The sequence below is a fragment of the Hippopotamus amphibius genome, chromosome 3 (genome assembly GCF_030028045.1).
Source record: "Hippopotamus amphibius kiboko isolate mHipAmp2 chromosome 3, mHipAmp2.hap2, whole genome shotgun sequence".
NCBI lineage: Eukaryota > Metazoa > Chordata > Mammalia > Artiodactyla > Hippopotamidae > Hippopotamus > Hippopotamus amphibius.
In genome coordinates this window covers 138,498,121-138,511,656 of record NC_080188.1, presented here as the reverse complement: position 1 = coordinate 138,511,656, position 13,536 = coordinate 138,498,121, and the positions used below count along the sequence as shown (strand labels likewise).

The 13,536-nt window shown below is 38.3% G+C and overlaps 1 protein-coding gene across 4 annotated transcripts in view; it reads right to left on the bottom strand.

Annotated features, from left to right (window-relative positions):
- Nucleotides 1-6,190: 6,190 nt before the first annotated feature.
- POU2F1 (POU class 2 homeobox 1) overlaps nt 6,191-13,536 on the bottom strand; it is a 162,791-nt gene continuing 155,445 nt past the window's right edge. For all 4 annotated transcript variants that reach the window (XM_057727333.1, XM_057727335.1, XM_057727334.1 and 1 more), the window contains 3 exons: nt 9,816-10,161; nt 8,975-9,063; nt 6,191-6,750 (listed from right to left, as the gene is read on the bottom strand). In XM_057727333.1, coding sequence (XP_057583316.1) covers nt 6,440-6,750; nt 8,975-9,063; nt 9,816-10,161 — 746 coding nt within the window. In that variant the 3' untranslated portion in view covers nt 6,191-6,439. The remainder of the gene's footprint in view (nt 6,751-8,974; nt 9,064-9,815; nt 10,162-13,536) is intronic.

Genomic DNA, 13,536 nt, shown 5'->3' with positions numbered 1-13,536 from the left:
ATCTGAACTCGGGGAGCCAAGAAAGTTTGTCCCAGAGTGTGGCCAGAAAGGGCTCTAACTATTCCTAAACCAGCATCACCTCTCATTCACATCCCCGCTAAGAACAATGCTTTTCTCAATCTCACTAACTAACCAGTCCCTAAAGGTCACACTGTATCACAGGTGTGAGGCGAGCAGGTTGGCTTTCAACTTCTTGATCTGGTTTTCTTCTGTTTGCATTTCTGGTTAAGACAAAATTAGCCTTGGTATGGGAAAAGGAAGTGAGGTTTTAAACTGTTGTGCTACTAGCACAACATTCAATAATGTGACAGAGGGCAACAACAACAAAAAAAACACCCCCCCTCCAAAACCTGTTTTACTTTTATTTTCTTCGATTACGATGCTTCATTCACTCATATCTCCTTTCCTTTCCAAATTACATGGTGCTTGTCTACTTCTGCCTCTATTCCTCAACCACACCCCCTGACATTCACACATTCATCCTTCTCCTAAGTTCCTGCTACGTTCAGAGGTATAACGAATCATCAGGAGAGGCTGGCAGGTTCTGGGGAGCCCGGGCAGCCAAGGCAGGGATGTAAATGCCCTCGAGGACCCTGAACTGGACAACCCACGTGTAACCTGCATGCCACCCCACACCGCACTGCAGGCCAGACCACAGAGAGGCGAACGAATCCCAAACCCAAACACAGGGATGATCAAGTTTCCTTTGGCAAGACAGAGATAAGGAAAAACAAACACACACACACACCAGCAACGCAACGTTTTCCTTCTAACATAATCACCTTCTTCTCTCTCCCCACCCATCCTCCCTAACCCTATAAACTGTCACCTATAAACAGGATCCCAAATACATACAGCATCAATCACGTTTATCAGTCATAATAAACATCAGTTCAACTAAATGCTACAGCTAGAATTATTTCCACTATTTATAAAGTTTTTTCTTTTTATTTGGTTTTTAGTTTAAAACCAGTTCTGTAACGATGCTAAGCTATGCTGAGGTATTTTATGAAGGTGCCAGAAGCTAGCTGTTACCCACGAGCATTATCCTCACGGCTTAAGGTATCACCATTCGAAGAGAGAATGAAGAGAGGAAGAGAGTAAAGGAGATCCAGATTACAGAATCAACATAAGATCCACTAAAGTTTACTGATTTGAGCAAAGGCCAAGAGTAGAAGAGCCCACACATGGAACTGCTTCGTGAATAAGGATGGTCAGAAGAAAGCAACTTCACAAATCATACGGAAATCTGGGTATACACTAGACAACTCTGAGAAAAGACATATGCCCTATCCTCTGGGTGGAATCCTTTCAAATATCTTACTGAAAATTTCAGGGGTGTCCTATTTAACCTCCTTAGATTAAGAAAAGAATGAGGCAGAACAGGATTAGTATCAGCTTTTAATGATGAAAGCAATTTATTTATCCTATTGCTGTCCAAGTTCACATTTGTACTGTGCGTGCCATCTATGCAAATAGATGACCAGGGCTGTGATTGAACTAAATGCTTTGCACACACATATACAAAAATGAACTCATAATGGTTATGATCAAATGAATGATCCATCTGTTCTTGCCCATTTGAGTAATTTTAAATTTCAGGTTTTTAGTCTTTTTCTCCATTAGCATTGATGGTCTTTTTAACATTTTTTCAGCTCCAATAGACATGGTTTGAATGAATAAACTTTAAATTCATCAATTTTAGATGCTGATTAAGGAGAAAGTATGTGACCAACTCTCAAAATGAATTGTTGAGGTTCTTTAATGGAGGGTTCTCAAACTGCAGACTGATTTTCGGGGGGCCCCTGCGGGGTCTGAGGCCACAGCAGACTGCCAACAGGAAGTCTGAACCAGGTCCTGCACACGGCTCTCCTCGTGGCCAGCCCTGGCACTGAGGGCCTGCTGACTGCTCTCTGTCCATTCTCTCTCTTTTCTTCCTATTGTAACGATTTTACTTTTTTCTTGGTAAAGAAAGTTTTGTGAGGATGACAATGGTTGGGGAACAACTTTAGACTATGAACTACAAAGAGTTTCTTCTGTAAGCCAAGTGTTTATTATACACTAATTGCAATGTTTACTATCAGGATTTACAACTTTAAAAATCTGCATTAATTTCCTACATTTGCAAATGTATCCAGCTTTCCCAGCAATTTAAATAGAAAATTTAATGTTAAAGATTGGGCTGAATTTAAATATTGTGTCAAGTAGGTAAGTATCTGTGCTTCTGAATATAGACAAGGTTTTCTCCCATCTTCCCAAATAAATGAGGGATAATAGAACAAAATAACATAAAAAAGAGGTATAATTGTGCTTTTTTCCCCAACAATGAATGAATTATGTAGAACAAATTGGCAAGATAATCTCACTAAAAATCTTTTAATTAATCTTATTTTCCCTTTTAAAAAAATGTTAATTTCTAATAATGCTACCAGGAAGTACAAATCAGTATGGTCCTACACAAAATGAAACCTGTATTCCTTTGGTTCCATTCCTGAATAATAAGTTGAGTAAATTAGGATGGTATTGATCTTTCTTATCAAATAAATAAAAGTGTGTTTTATATCAGGTAATGAATGGACAGGAACAATTTTTTAAAATTCTAAAACGCTGCCTATATAACTTCTGAAACATTTAAACTAACATAGCACTCAACGTATTTCTTAAATCAGGAACAATAACACTGTTCCTCTGAGAAGCCCTTTTCCAGGTCTTTCTGCTCTGTCCTTTAGATTTATACAGGGTACAAATAAAGTTCACAACCAAACTGCCCTGCTTGTGATAAGCAGGATTCCAACAGTTACATTCACCACTCCCTAGGGAGGGCCCACTGCCATGGGCAAATATAGTATCGCTATAAATGCATTTAGAATTAGTCTTTGGCTTAATATGTGTTAACCAAATTCAGGGATAAGATAAAACTTGCATAAACATTAAGGGGAAAAAAAAGAAGAGTGACACAATGAACTGTGATGACTATCTGGCCCTTCCTCTTAGAAATGCAGAAATTCTACCAAACATCTCTTTTTGGTCAAATGGTCCCCCCTTCATTTCCAGACTCTCCCATATAAGGTGGCTAAAAGTTAAGTCTGAGTACCTTAGCTTAGGAGATTCATTCAATTCAAAAAGCATTTATTGAGATGATAAAAAAATATGATATAAAGTTAAAAAGGTTGAGTCATGAAACAATATGATCAGTAGACTATCCAGGGATGACGATGGGTAATCAGTTTTAAGTTAAACACCCATCAACAAGCTGTTTTAGTGTTTCGTGTGTACATGTATAAATGTACCTTTCATTTCACAACTTGTTTTTAAATAAGAGAAAAAAAGAGAAAAAGTCTAAAAGTTACCTTTGTCTAAGGATTTATTTCTTCTTTTAAACACAGGTTTTTATGCTGGTTTAAAGTTTATCCTCATAAAGTGATCCACACCCACACACACACAAAGGCAGAATCCCCCTATCCTGAATTAACTAGAGAATATAGGCAGGGCAGGGAATAGAAGACCATAGTACTGACACTTAAATCTGAGTAGCCTTTTTTTTTTTTTTTTTTTTTTAAATATTAAAGTCTGTTGGTGAATCTTACTTGGGAGAGGCAGCATTTCTGAACCACAGAGAAAAGCAAACACAGCCTTTCCTTGTTCTTCGTCTTAATCCATTGAGCTTGAGTCCCTTGGGACTCAGCACTTCCTTTGGTAGCAACCTTGGGGAATTAATGCTATAACCTCTAATCCAGTATGGTGGGTATCAGCATCTCCCGCCCCGAATCCTTCCTCCTCACTTACCACTCCCGAGGGAGCGCCTCAGCACTACGGGCAGCTACAGTGCTGCTGACAGCCCTAAAAGCACTTCCACAGCCTACGTTAGAGATGTCAAATCAGGATAGAAGATAAAATTCAACTATATCAGAGAAAGAGCAGGAGGAAGAGGAGAAAAATTAGTAACTGACACTGCCATTCTATTTACACACCAAACTAAATAAACTACTTAAAAAATCAAGTTAATGTCTGCCCAGAGGATATTACAATTTACCAACATAAAAGATTAAAACAAGCAGCAACTTTTATATAAAATTAATAAAGACAAATGAAAAAAAGAAATTGTCAGTAGCATCTATCTCCTCAATGTGTCTGAACTGCACGATATAAACTAGTCCATTAGTACAGCAGCTTGCTAAAAATTGACTTTGGTTCAAGCTTAGTCAAAAAAACAACATAAAAAAAACACACCACACATAAAAACGGTGGATGGACATTTGTTAGTTTCCCTGCTTGCAGTTCACTGATTTTGGAGGGATTTTAGGAAGGTGAAGGGTAGTAATTAAATACTCTGTGAAATAAAATGGGAAGACAGAAGGAACAGAAGAAAAATTAACAAGGGAACTAAAACGTTTCTGGCCTTTTAATATTCATATGTCTGTCTCCCACTTGGATGATCAAAACCAAAAATACACATTGTGTCTGTATCACTGCCTTTCCCAACATGGTGAAGAGACAAATACACAGAATCCAAGCTCCCTTGTGGACACAAGCAGAGCAAGCAGAAGAAAAATTACCTGTGAGCTCTCTCTCAGCCCCCAGCTCGAAAGGGGGAAAAAATGCAGTCATGGGACCATCGGAGATGTAAGCAAGCACCCACTCACACCAGATAGGATCCTTTAACTCCAATTAGAAGGGAGCTCAGATGCGCTGCACTGCAGTGATCCAGTCTTTTGGGAATTTTTTGGATACAGATACTATAATAATAGAACACTGACAAAAAGGGGAATCTAATTTCCAAGTTACCCTCATTCCTCTTCATCTACTTCCATAAACATTTCCTTTTCATGGGCTCATTTACATCATCTAGAAATACCCTGAAAACAATTACAGAAGCTAATCACCTTCCACAATGAATAGAGAGATGTGTATTGCCATTTGGACCTACCTAGCAGGAGCATCACTAACAAACCAAGGAGACACTTGAGGTGTGTGCAAAGTTCCTGCTCAAAGTCTTTCAAAGGTTCTACAGATCCCACGCCTGGCTAATGAGTGCCTTCTCTAATCAGAGAACCAAGGAGAGCGTCAGGGTTAGAGGAATTGATAAGCCATCTGGTGAAAAGGAAGTCTATGGCTAGAGGAAAAGGTGGCAACCTCAGACTCTTCTCATCACACATCGTTCGGTGATCTATAACTGATGGCAAACTGTCTAGCAGAGTTCCTTCAGAAAACAAAAGAAGGGAAAAGTTTTCCAATTTCAGTAAGTCATTTTGTTCTTTGCCAAGTAAGTTAAAGGAAGTCTGGATGAAAAACTTCCACAAAATGGAAAAAACAAACAAACACACCAACAGTAGGAGCATTTCAGGAGATAAGAAATCAGGAGAACCACCAAGTCAGGTGTCTGCAGTAGTCTTTGCTCTTCGGAACCAAATCCTGCCCTGCAACATGTACAGCCATTCCCGTTGAAAGTAGTAGAAAGCAGCACTGTTGCACCACAGGATCTGGGCCTCAGGTCATTCAATGATTTGGGGTGAGTGAGAGCTACAGTTCAGCAGGAATTCCTTCCTACGCAAAAGTGCTCCAAAGGCACCACCTGATGGGGGGAGGGGGCGTGTGTGGAGTGGGAGTGTTTGCACACACTGCCTTCAGCTTCTGCACCAAGCCTCTTGCATAAGTGGCAAAAGAAAATAATTTTCTAGCACCTCTGTAAGAGTCATCAAGGATAAGGAAACCAGCAAGAACATTCCCCGCAGTTAAGAACGTAAGTCCCCCCTTACTCTAAAACCCTCCCGCCCCACAGTGTGGGAGCTCACTGAAATAGGATCCAGGAGCAAGAGATAAACATGTCCAAACTATATATATATATAGATATATATATAGATATATAAAACAATAATAACAACAATAACAATAGAGATACAGTAATACAGGCCTGCCTAAATTGTACCAGTTAAGAAAGGAACCCCCAACACAATTGATACGATTATAAACACCTTGTTATGACTTAATGGCCTGTACAACAGACCCTTAAAAATGATTTTTTTTAAGATAAAAAGAAATTTAGACAAACAAGAAACCCCCTTCCTATATTGGAATTGGTAACCCACCTTAACTTGTCATCATGACTGCTGGAAATGATAAGTAGTCCTTTCACTTATTTTTTTGTTTGTTTGTTTTTGATTTTTTGTTTCTGCTTTTTTTTTGTTTTTTAAATTTTTGGTTAGAAAGTTCTCCAATCCATGAAGCAATCCTGAAAAGACAGTGTTTTATTACAAAATTAGGCAAATGTTGTCCCGTCTCCATCCCTATTTTTCCGGCATGTGTTTTTTTCTTCTCTCCCTCCTCTCCCTTGCCCTTGCAACAAGGCAAGAGGAAGCCCATCACGTGTTTCCGTCTCAGACAGGCTGGCAGCCCAATCACACTGCGAGTGAAGGCTGCCAGCAGCGCCGCTCAGCCCCGCTCACTGTGCCTTGGAGGCGGTGGTGGTGGTGGAGGCAGCCCCGCTGGCAGAGGCCACTGTGAAGAGAGAGTTCTGGATGGACTCAGCTGAGGTGGAGGTGGCATGAAGGCTGGCGACAGGTCCAGAGTTCCCTGCAGAGGCTGCGGCGGCAGAGACCAAGCTAACCGGGTTGCTGGTGAGCAGAGAGAGGTTCTGAGGGTTCAGGAACAGAGGGGCGGTCACGATGTTGGGTGCTCCTCCCGCATTGGCAAATACCAGGTTCCCAGTTGCATCCAGTGACGTTATTGGAAGAGAGCCACCAGAAGCAAGAGCTACAGACAAAACCCCCCCAAAACAGGCAGGAAGGAGAATGTTAGTATCATCCTGGAGAAGGCAAACAACACATCAAATGCATTGAGTTTTCCTACAACCTAGGTGGAAAAAGCGTATCCTTTAATTGAATTTTTCCCCCTTAATCACAGTGCTATATTGTCATCAGCTAAAGTTTATTTATAATTTTGAAAGAGCCTAAAGGACTGGAAAGTCTAATTTAATGAGTATGAATAGGATGGGTGAGAAGAGAATCAAAGAGTCACGTTTCTATCTTGAAATCTCAACTTTATTTCATCTACCTAGAAATATGTGTTAAATCCAATAATTTTGTTTTTAATGAAGATTACTGACTTTAGATTACCTCCATTCAAAAGACAAACTAGCTACAGTGATTAAGGCATTAAAATATAGTTAGCTTTTATTAAACTAGCTGACATTACTGATAAATTCGAGCACTTTATAGTATGATATACGAGATAAAAACTAAAAAAGACTTCAGTTCTAAAATAAGCTATATATTAACAAATAAAGTATAAGGTGTGATTCATTTTTCACTTCAAAACATTTGATTTCTATGACTTGTACAAAGGAGAATGATGAGTCTCTGTAGGAGGAAAGCAGAGATGTACTGATGTAGGTGGGTTATCTAAGGTTAGGACTTGCTTTAATGCGTAAGGATTCTTCTATAATGCATCAAAGTTTTCAATAAAATAACTGGGCGCACTGATATCTTCTCCTGTATATGACAACTCCACACAGTCCCCTCACCCGTATAAGCACATCCTCACATGTATATTTGAGGGTTTTTCCTAGTGGCATTAAAAATTTGATTTCTTACATAATATATAAAGAAAGAGAGAGGAACTAAGGGAATGTCCCTGACTTTGGACATGATCACACAAAGAGTACAGAACAGTGACTCTTGGTGCAGCTTGATGTTTTCTGAGATTCCAGGCCTAGGGTCATAGTCCAGTTCTAGATCTTCCCAGAGAGTACCTGTTCTTACTCAGTTATGCCCTACGGAAGGCATCTTGCCTTTTTAGCATTACTACCGCCCAGAGATACACCGTAATGCAAGAGACAGTGATTTATCACAAATCTTATTCCAAAAAGAAATCCTTTTATAATAAAAGCTTTACAGATCTAAACACCAATTTCACATATGATTTAGTCAATAAGAAAGTGAATATAATGTAAGGTAATCTAGGTCATGTTTTAGATTTGTGTGGAACTAATATCATCTACAGTATACTGTAGAGATATCATCCCTGAAACACTAATCTTCACTGAAGTTTGCAAACAGCTTATTTTTGGCCCCAAGAACTCTCATTTAAGCCCAAATTATATTAATTTTAAGAAAAATTTCTCAGATTAATACAGTGATGTCTCAAAGTGTTTCCCTGAATCACCTAACAGCAAGCATCTTCAAACACAAAGCGCAAACACTAAACAAAGCAAATCCTTCAATATACAGACTGAGTGGGTTTAGACTCATTTTAGACTGGATAGCTAAGGCCAAAAGGGACCCATGTGGGCTTGAAAGAGAGACAATAAAATTCAAGAGAATATATTCTCTATATGAACAGAGATGGGGGAAAAGGCAGAACCTAAAAGAATTAAAAGTCCTCTTGAAGTCTGCATGATGTGCTCCAATGTTAATTCATTACAGGGCCTTCTTACATACACCTTTCTTAGGGGTGGGGATGAGGACTGGGGAATTTTACTTGGTCAAGTTTGTCTGGGGATGGGTCTTGGATGACTATTTAGATAAATTTAGGAGGAAATTCTGCCTCCAAGTCTACTTAATAAGAAGAAAATTATCAGCATTAAAGTTCTAGTTTCTTTTCTTTTTCTTTTTTTGGCCACACCGTGCAGCATGTGGGATCTTAGTTCCCTGATCAGGGATGGAACCCATGCCCCCACAGCTGTGGAAGCACAGAATCTTAACTGCTGGACCACCAGGGAAGTCCCAGTCCTGGTTTTTCAAAACACCAAACTAAGTAAATCTCCTGTTCTTACACACTGATGCCTATGTCTCTTACAAAGCTTTTTATGAGAACACATTTGTGGTCCTCAGGTTAGACAGCATTATCAATTCAACTATCTCTTCCCATCACTTTCACCTTTAGCAAAGCAGACTTCTTCCATTAAGAAACAAACAAACAAACAAACAACCCACCCCCCCCAAAACAAAGGCTAAGTAAGGGGAAAAATTCTACTGACCTTGAATAGTTGCCAGTGTACTGTTGCTCATCAGAGCTGGGCTGAGAGCACCACCCAGCGTCCCTGGATTGAGACTGAGTAAGGCACCTCTGAAAGTCCAAAAGAGCAGTCACTTTATGACAATGCAGACACGTGGGACAACATACCCAAAGAGACAAGAAAAAGGAAAATACAGCTGGGGAAGCGTATGGAAATGTGTGTTATTCTGTTTATACTCTTCCATGGTTTGCTTAGTGCTTCCGAGTTACTGCTTTCCTTGATGCTCACTTGTACAAAGCAAAACAAGGTATGGATCACACAAAATTTAAAACTTGCAGTCATTTTGACTCTGAATTACTTCATTCTCTTTTTTTCCAAAACAAATGAAAAAAAAATGCCAGAGAAAGGAATATATTTACAAACTAGTTCTCATTTGTTTGATGATAATATAAAATTGGGAATTCTATTACTATATCTATTATATTTACGTTTGAGAATTAGAAAGTAGACAGCTGAGAGCTTAATGGAGAAAGCATAAGAATGAGAGTCAGGAATTCTGGGCTTTCTTCCTGGCCCCATCGCTTAGGTATAATCAGTGGCCTGGTGTTCTGTATCTTCATCTGGAGATAAAGGTAGGACTACTGCCCTTCCAGAGTGTTAAGAAACTTAAGTCCAACCATAATCAAAGTCCTTGTGCTACTACAGAGCAACCCATTTCAAAGAGATTTTATGGCTTTAAAGGGTTTTTTGTTTTTGTTTTTTTTGCGTTTAAGACAGTGATAAAAAGTATTCTCTACGACTAACTCCAAGGATGACCTCTGAGCTGTTTCTCAGATGTAAACAAGAAGAGAAAGCACCTTACCCAGCTGCAAACTGTGAGGGTGCCATCAGGCCTGGGTTTAGTCCTGCAGCAGCAGCCATGGCAGCAAGACTGGCATTTGCTGGCAACTGTGCAGCTCCTTGGAGGGCGGCAGCTGCTGCTGTTTGCAACCCTGACGCTGTCACCATCACCTGGCTGGTCCCAAGAGGAGAGGACAAAGGAGTAGAGGTGGTCTGTGTTGTGCTGGTCTCACTGGCACTAGATGCCTCGGAGGTGGAGGCTGAGGCAGAAGGGGAGGGACTCAGAGAAGGGGAAGTGACTGCCGAGGAAGCCGGAGGCGCTGTGGAAATCACCGTTGCAGTGTTGTTGGAGGTGGTGTCTGTAGTGCCTGAAAAGAGAATCATATTAGAAATGTTTCTGGACAAATGGCTGCTTTATTCAGCCATACGCCAGAATCAACTGAGTAATTAATCTACCATCCAGTAACCTCTAAACATGTCCTTTTTAAATTAACCTAGTTTAGTGTTTCTATGGAAATTAACCACAAAAACATTTTAAGAAACAAAGCCATGAACCCTACTTTAAGAGGCAAGAGCAATAAAGTAACCATGTAACAAACAGAGAACACCGCTTTCCATTTTCAATTTCCTATTAAAAATTAAAAAAAAAAAATCACATTAGCTCTAACTACAGAACACAACTGCTCTGGGGAAGAAATGTATAAGCAAAACAAAAAAATCCAAGCTTCTGAAAAGCATTTCCATTCAGAAATCTCCTTAGTAGTCTCTAGAGAAAAATCGAAACAAAGCAATGAAATCATGAAAAACTAAAAGTTACACATTTTTCTAAAGTAAGTATGAATAACATACACAGAAATAGTATGAAAATAATTAAAGGCTTATGTCTAGATGCCTTCTTTGCATTAAAAAATTTAAGTGGCTACTGTGTACTGAAAAACAGCTCTCAAAAAGTCTATTGCGGTAAACATTTTCTTTTTTTTTTTTTTTTTTGGCCATGCCACATGGCTTGCAGGACCTTAGTTCCCCAATCAGGGATTGAACCTGGGCCCCAGCAGTGAAAGCACGAAGTCCTAACCACTGGACTGCCAGGGTATTCCCAACATTTTCTTATTTGAGGAAACAACAACATATGATTACTTTTATGAGAATATTACGATTCTCTTAAAAGTTAGCATGAAAAATGAAGATTAGAAAATTGTTATTTGAGAGGCCTAAAAACATCAAGATGCCAAATTTTTTTTGTTGTAAGGAGAACAACAAACATTTGGAAACAAATGACTAATTGACATTAAAAATATCACTGACAACTAAAACACATTCACTGAAATGGTTTACTATTATAGATCAATATTGTTCAATAGAAATATAATACGTATGTAATTAAATTTTCTAGTAGTCCTATTGAAAATAGTAAAAAGAAACAGGTGAAGTTAGTTTTAATATTATGCTCTTTTAAACCCAGTATATCCCAAATATATTTCACCATAAAATCAATATTTTAAAAATTCAATGAGTTTTTTTCATGCTAAGCTTTGAAAAGCAAATCTCAATTTGAACTAGCCACAGTTTAGATGCATAACAGCCATGAGGCTAGTGCTTACCATATTGGGTAGCACAGGTCTAAAATATCTCTAGAAATTAGGGCTGGTGGGTCCCAGAAATAAGTGTTACTTAAAGAATATCAAGTCCCTTTGCCTAAAGTAGAAATGACTGATAAGGCACAGGATAGATAAGGAAGATGTTAACTATTCCCACTGAGCTGTAATTTTGATGCCATCTATAAAAGACAATGTAGAACAGGCCCTCTTATTTCAGTTATCAGTAAGTGCTACATACAAAATAACAGGCTGCCTAAACTAGCTCGAACTTTGTTTAGCGAAAGTCACTATGTTCTAGGATATAATCAACCACATAGATGTGCACAGCAGAACCTAAGTGGTATTTTCTCAGGAGAACTGAAAAAGACAAAAAGAATCTATAAATTTTCAATGATACTTCTATGAGGTATAAAAGACTTCAGAGATGACAGAACTAGACCAACCAAAATAAATATTTCAAATCTATAAACATACTGGGAAAAAGATCTACGTAAAGAACTTTCTTTGTGATAAAATCTATCACTAAACTGTAGAAGATTCTCTTCTCTCATAATAGCCATATTAAAAATTCAGGCAGTTTTGTCCTTTTAAAATTAAATTTGAAGCCTTCTTCTGGTCTATACTAAGAACACCTAGAATTCAACTCTCATTTTAACTGTAAGGAAATGTTTCTTTCACATATTGCAGAGCTGGGAGAAAATTAGATACCATCTATTTCAGAACTGAATCTACTTTCCCCACGTCCTATCATGCTACACAAAAGTGTTATGTGGTCTCTGAATGAATCAGGTAAACATAGCTTTCTTATTGTTATTTGAAAAGGGAGAATTTACTCCTCTTTCTGCCCCTCTCAAAAATATAAATGATTCCCTCTTTACTGCTGCTGTCCCTAAGTATAATCACATCTTCATGGCTATGATTAATCACAGTTTCATTATTCAGTTCTAAATCTATCAGATCAATTTATATCACTGAGCTACGGATGCTGTGTTGGGTCCTATGTTTGGCAGATTCATACATACTCTTCCACTTTGACACTCTGCTCCTAAGACCTGCCCCCTGTTCTATAGAAAGGTGAAGTATCTTTTCTCATTTCTCTTCTATGGCCAGTAAATTTCAATATAATTTCAATTTTTTCTGGACCAATTTCTCACCTTATCTAACCTGATTTCACCTATGGGCACTACTTCCTTTTCAAAGTTCTGAAATAAAATTGCCCATGTCTTGAGGTCAAAGGCTTAAAGTAGCCTTTTCTTCACTCTCCACTGCCATTTTCAGACCATTTGGTATCACTTTCTTAAAATCCTGCATGTACACAAAGAAAATCCCAAAAATTTCATCAGTGAATTTAACCTGGGCTAAGAGATGATGACTCCGGAAACCATTTAAAGTAGCTTTTTCTGGTTGATATCCTCCAACCACATTGTAGGTGTCTTCAATATGAACGTCATATGAGCACTAGAGTATAATAACTTAATGTGATCTTCAAATTAATTCTCCCAGTCACTGAATCACATTTTAATCAATATATATCATTATATTCTTGGCAACTTAATTACCTGGGCAACTTTGATCAGGGAAGTGATGCTTGTTGAACTTCAACAACAAAGTAAGATGCCACCACCCACCTCACAAGGTTAGTAGGAAGTTATATGCAAGAATACATAGTGTTTGATACAGCCTCTTGCTTCCCACCTCTTTTTTTAATTTAGAATTTTTTTTTAAATTATTGAAGTACAGTTGACCATACAATATTGTGTTAGTTTCAGGTGTCCAGCAAAGTGATTCAGTTATACATATTCTTTTCCAGATTCTTTTCCATTATAGTTTGTTACAAGATATTGAATACAGTTCCCTGTGCTATACAGTAAATCCTTGTTGTTTATTTTACATATAGTAGTTTGTATCTGCTAATCCCTTTCTCTATATCATTCCAATTTTAGTATATGTGCTGCCAAAGTGAGCACCCATCTCATCTTTTTTAAAAAACAGATTTAGTGAGGTACAATTTATATGCCACAGAAATCACCCAATTTAAGTGTAAAATTCACTGATTTTTAGTATATTGACAGAGTGGTACAGCCATCACTCCAATCTAGTTTATGACTAAAAAAAATTCCTTGTGCCTATCTGCAGTCACACCTG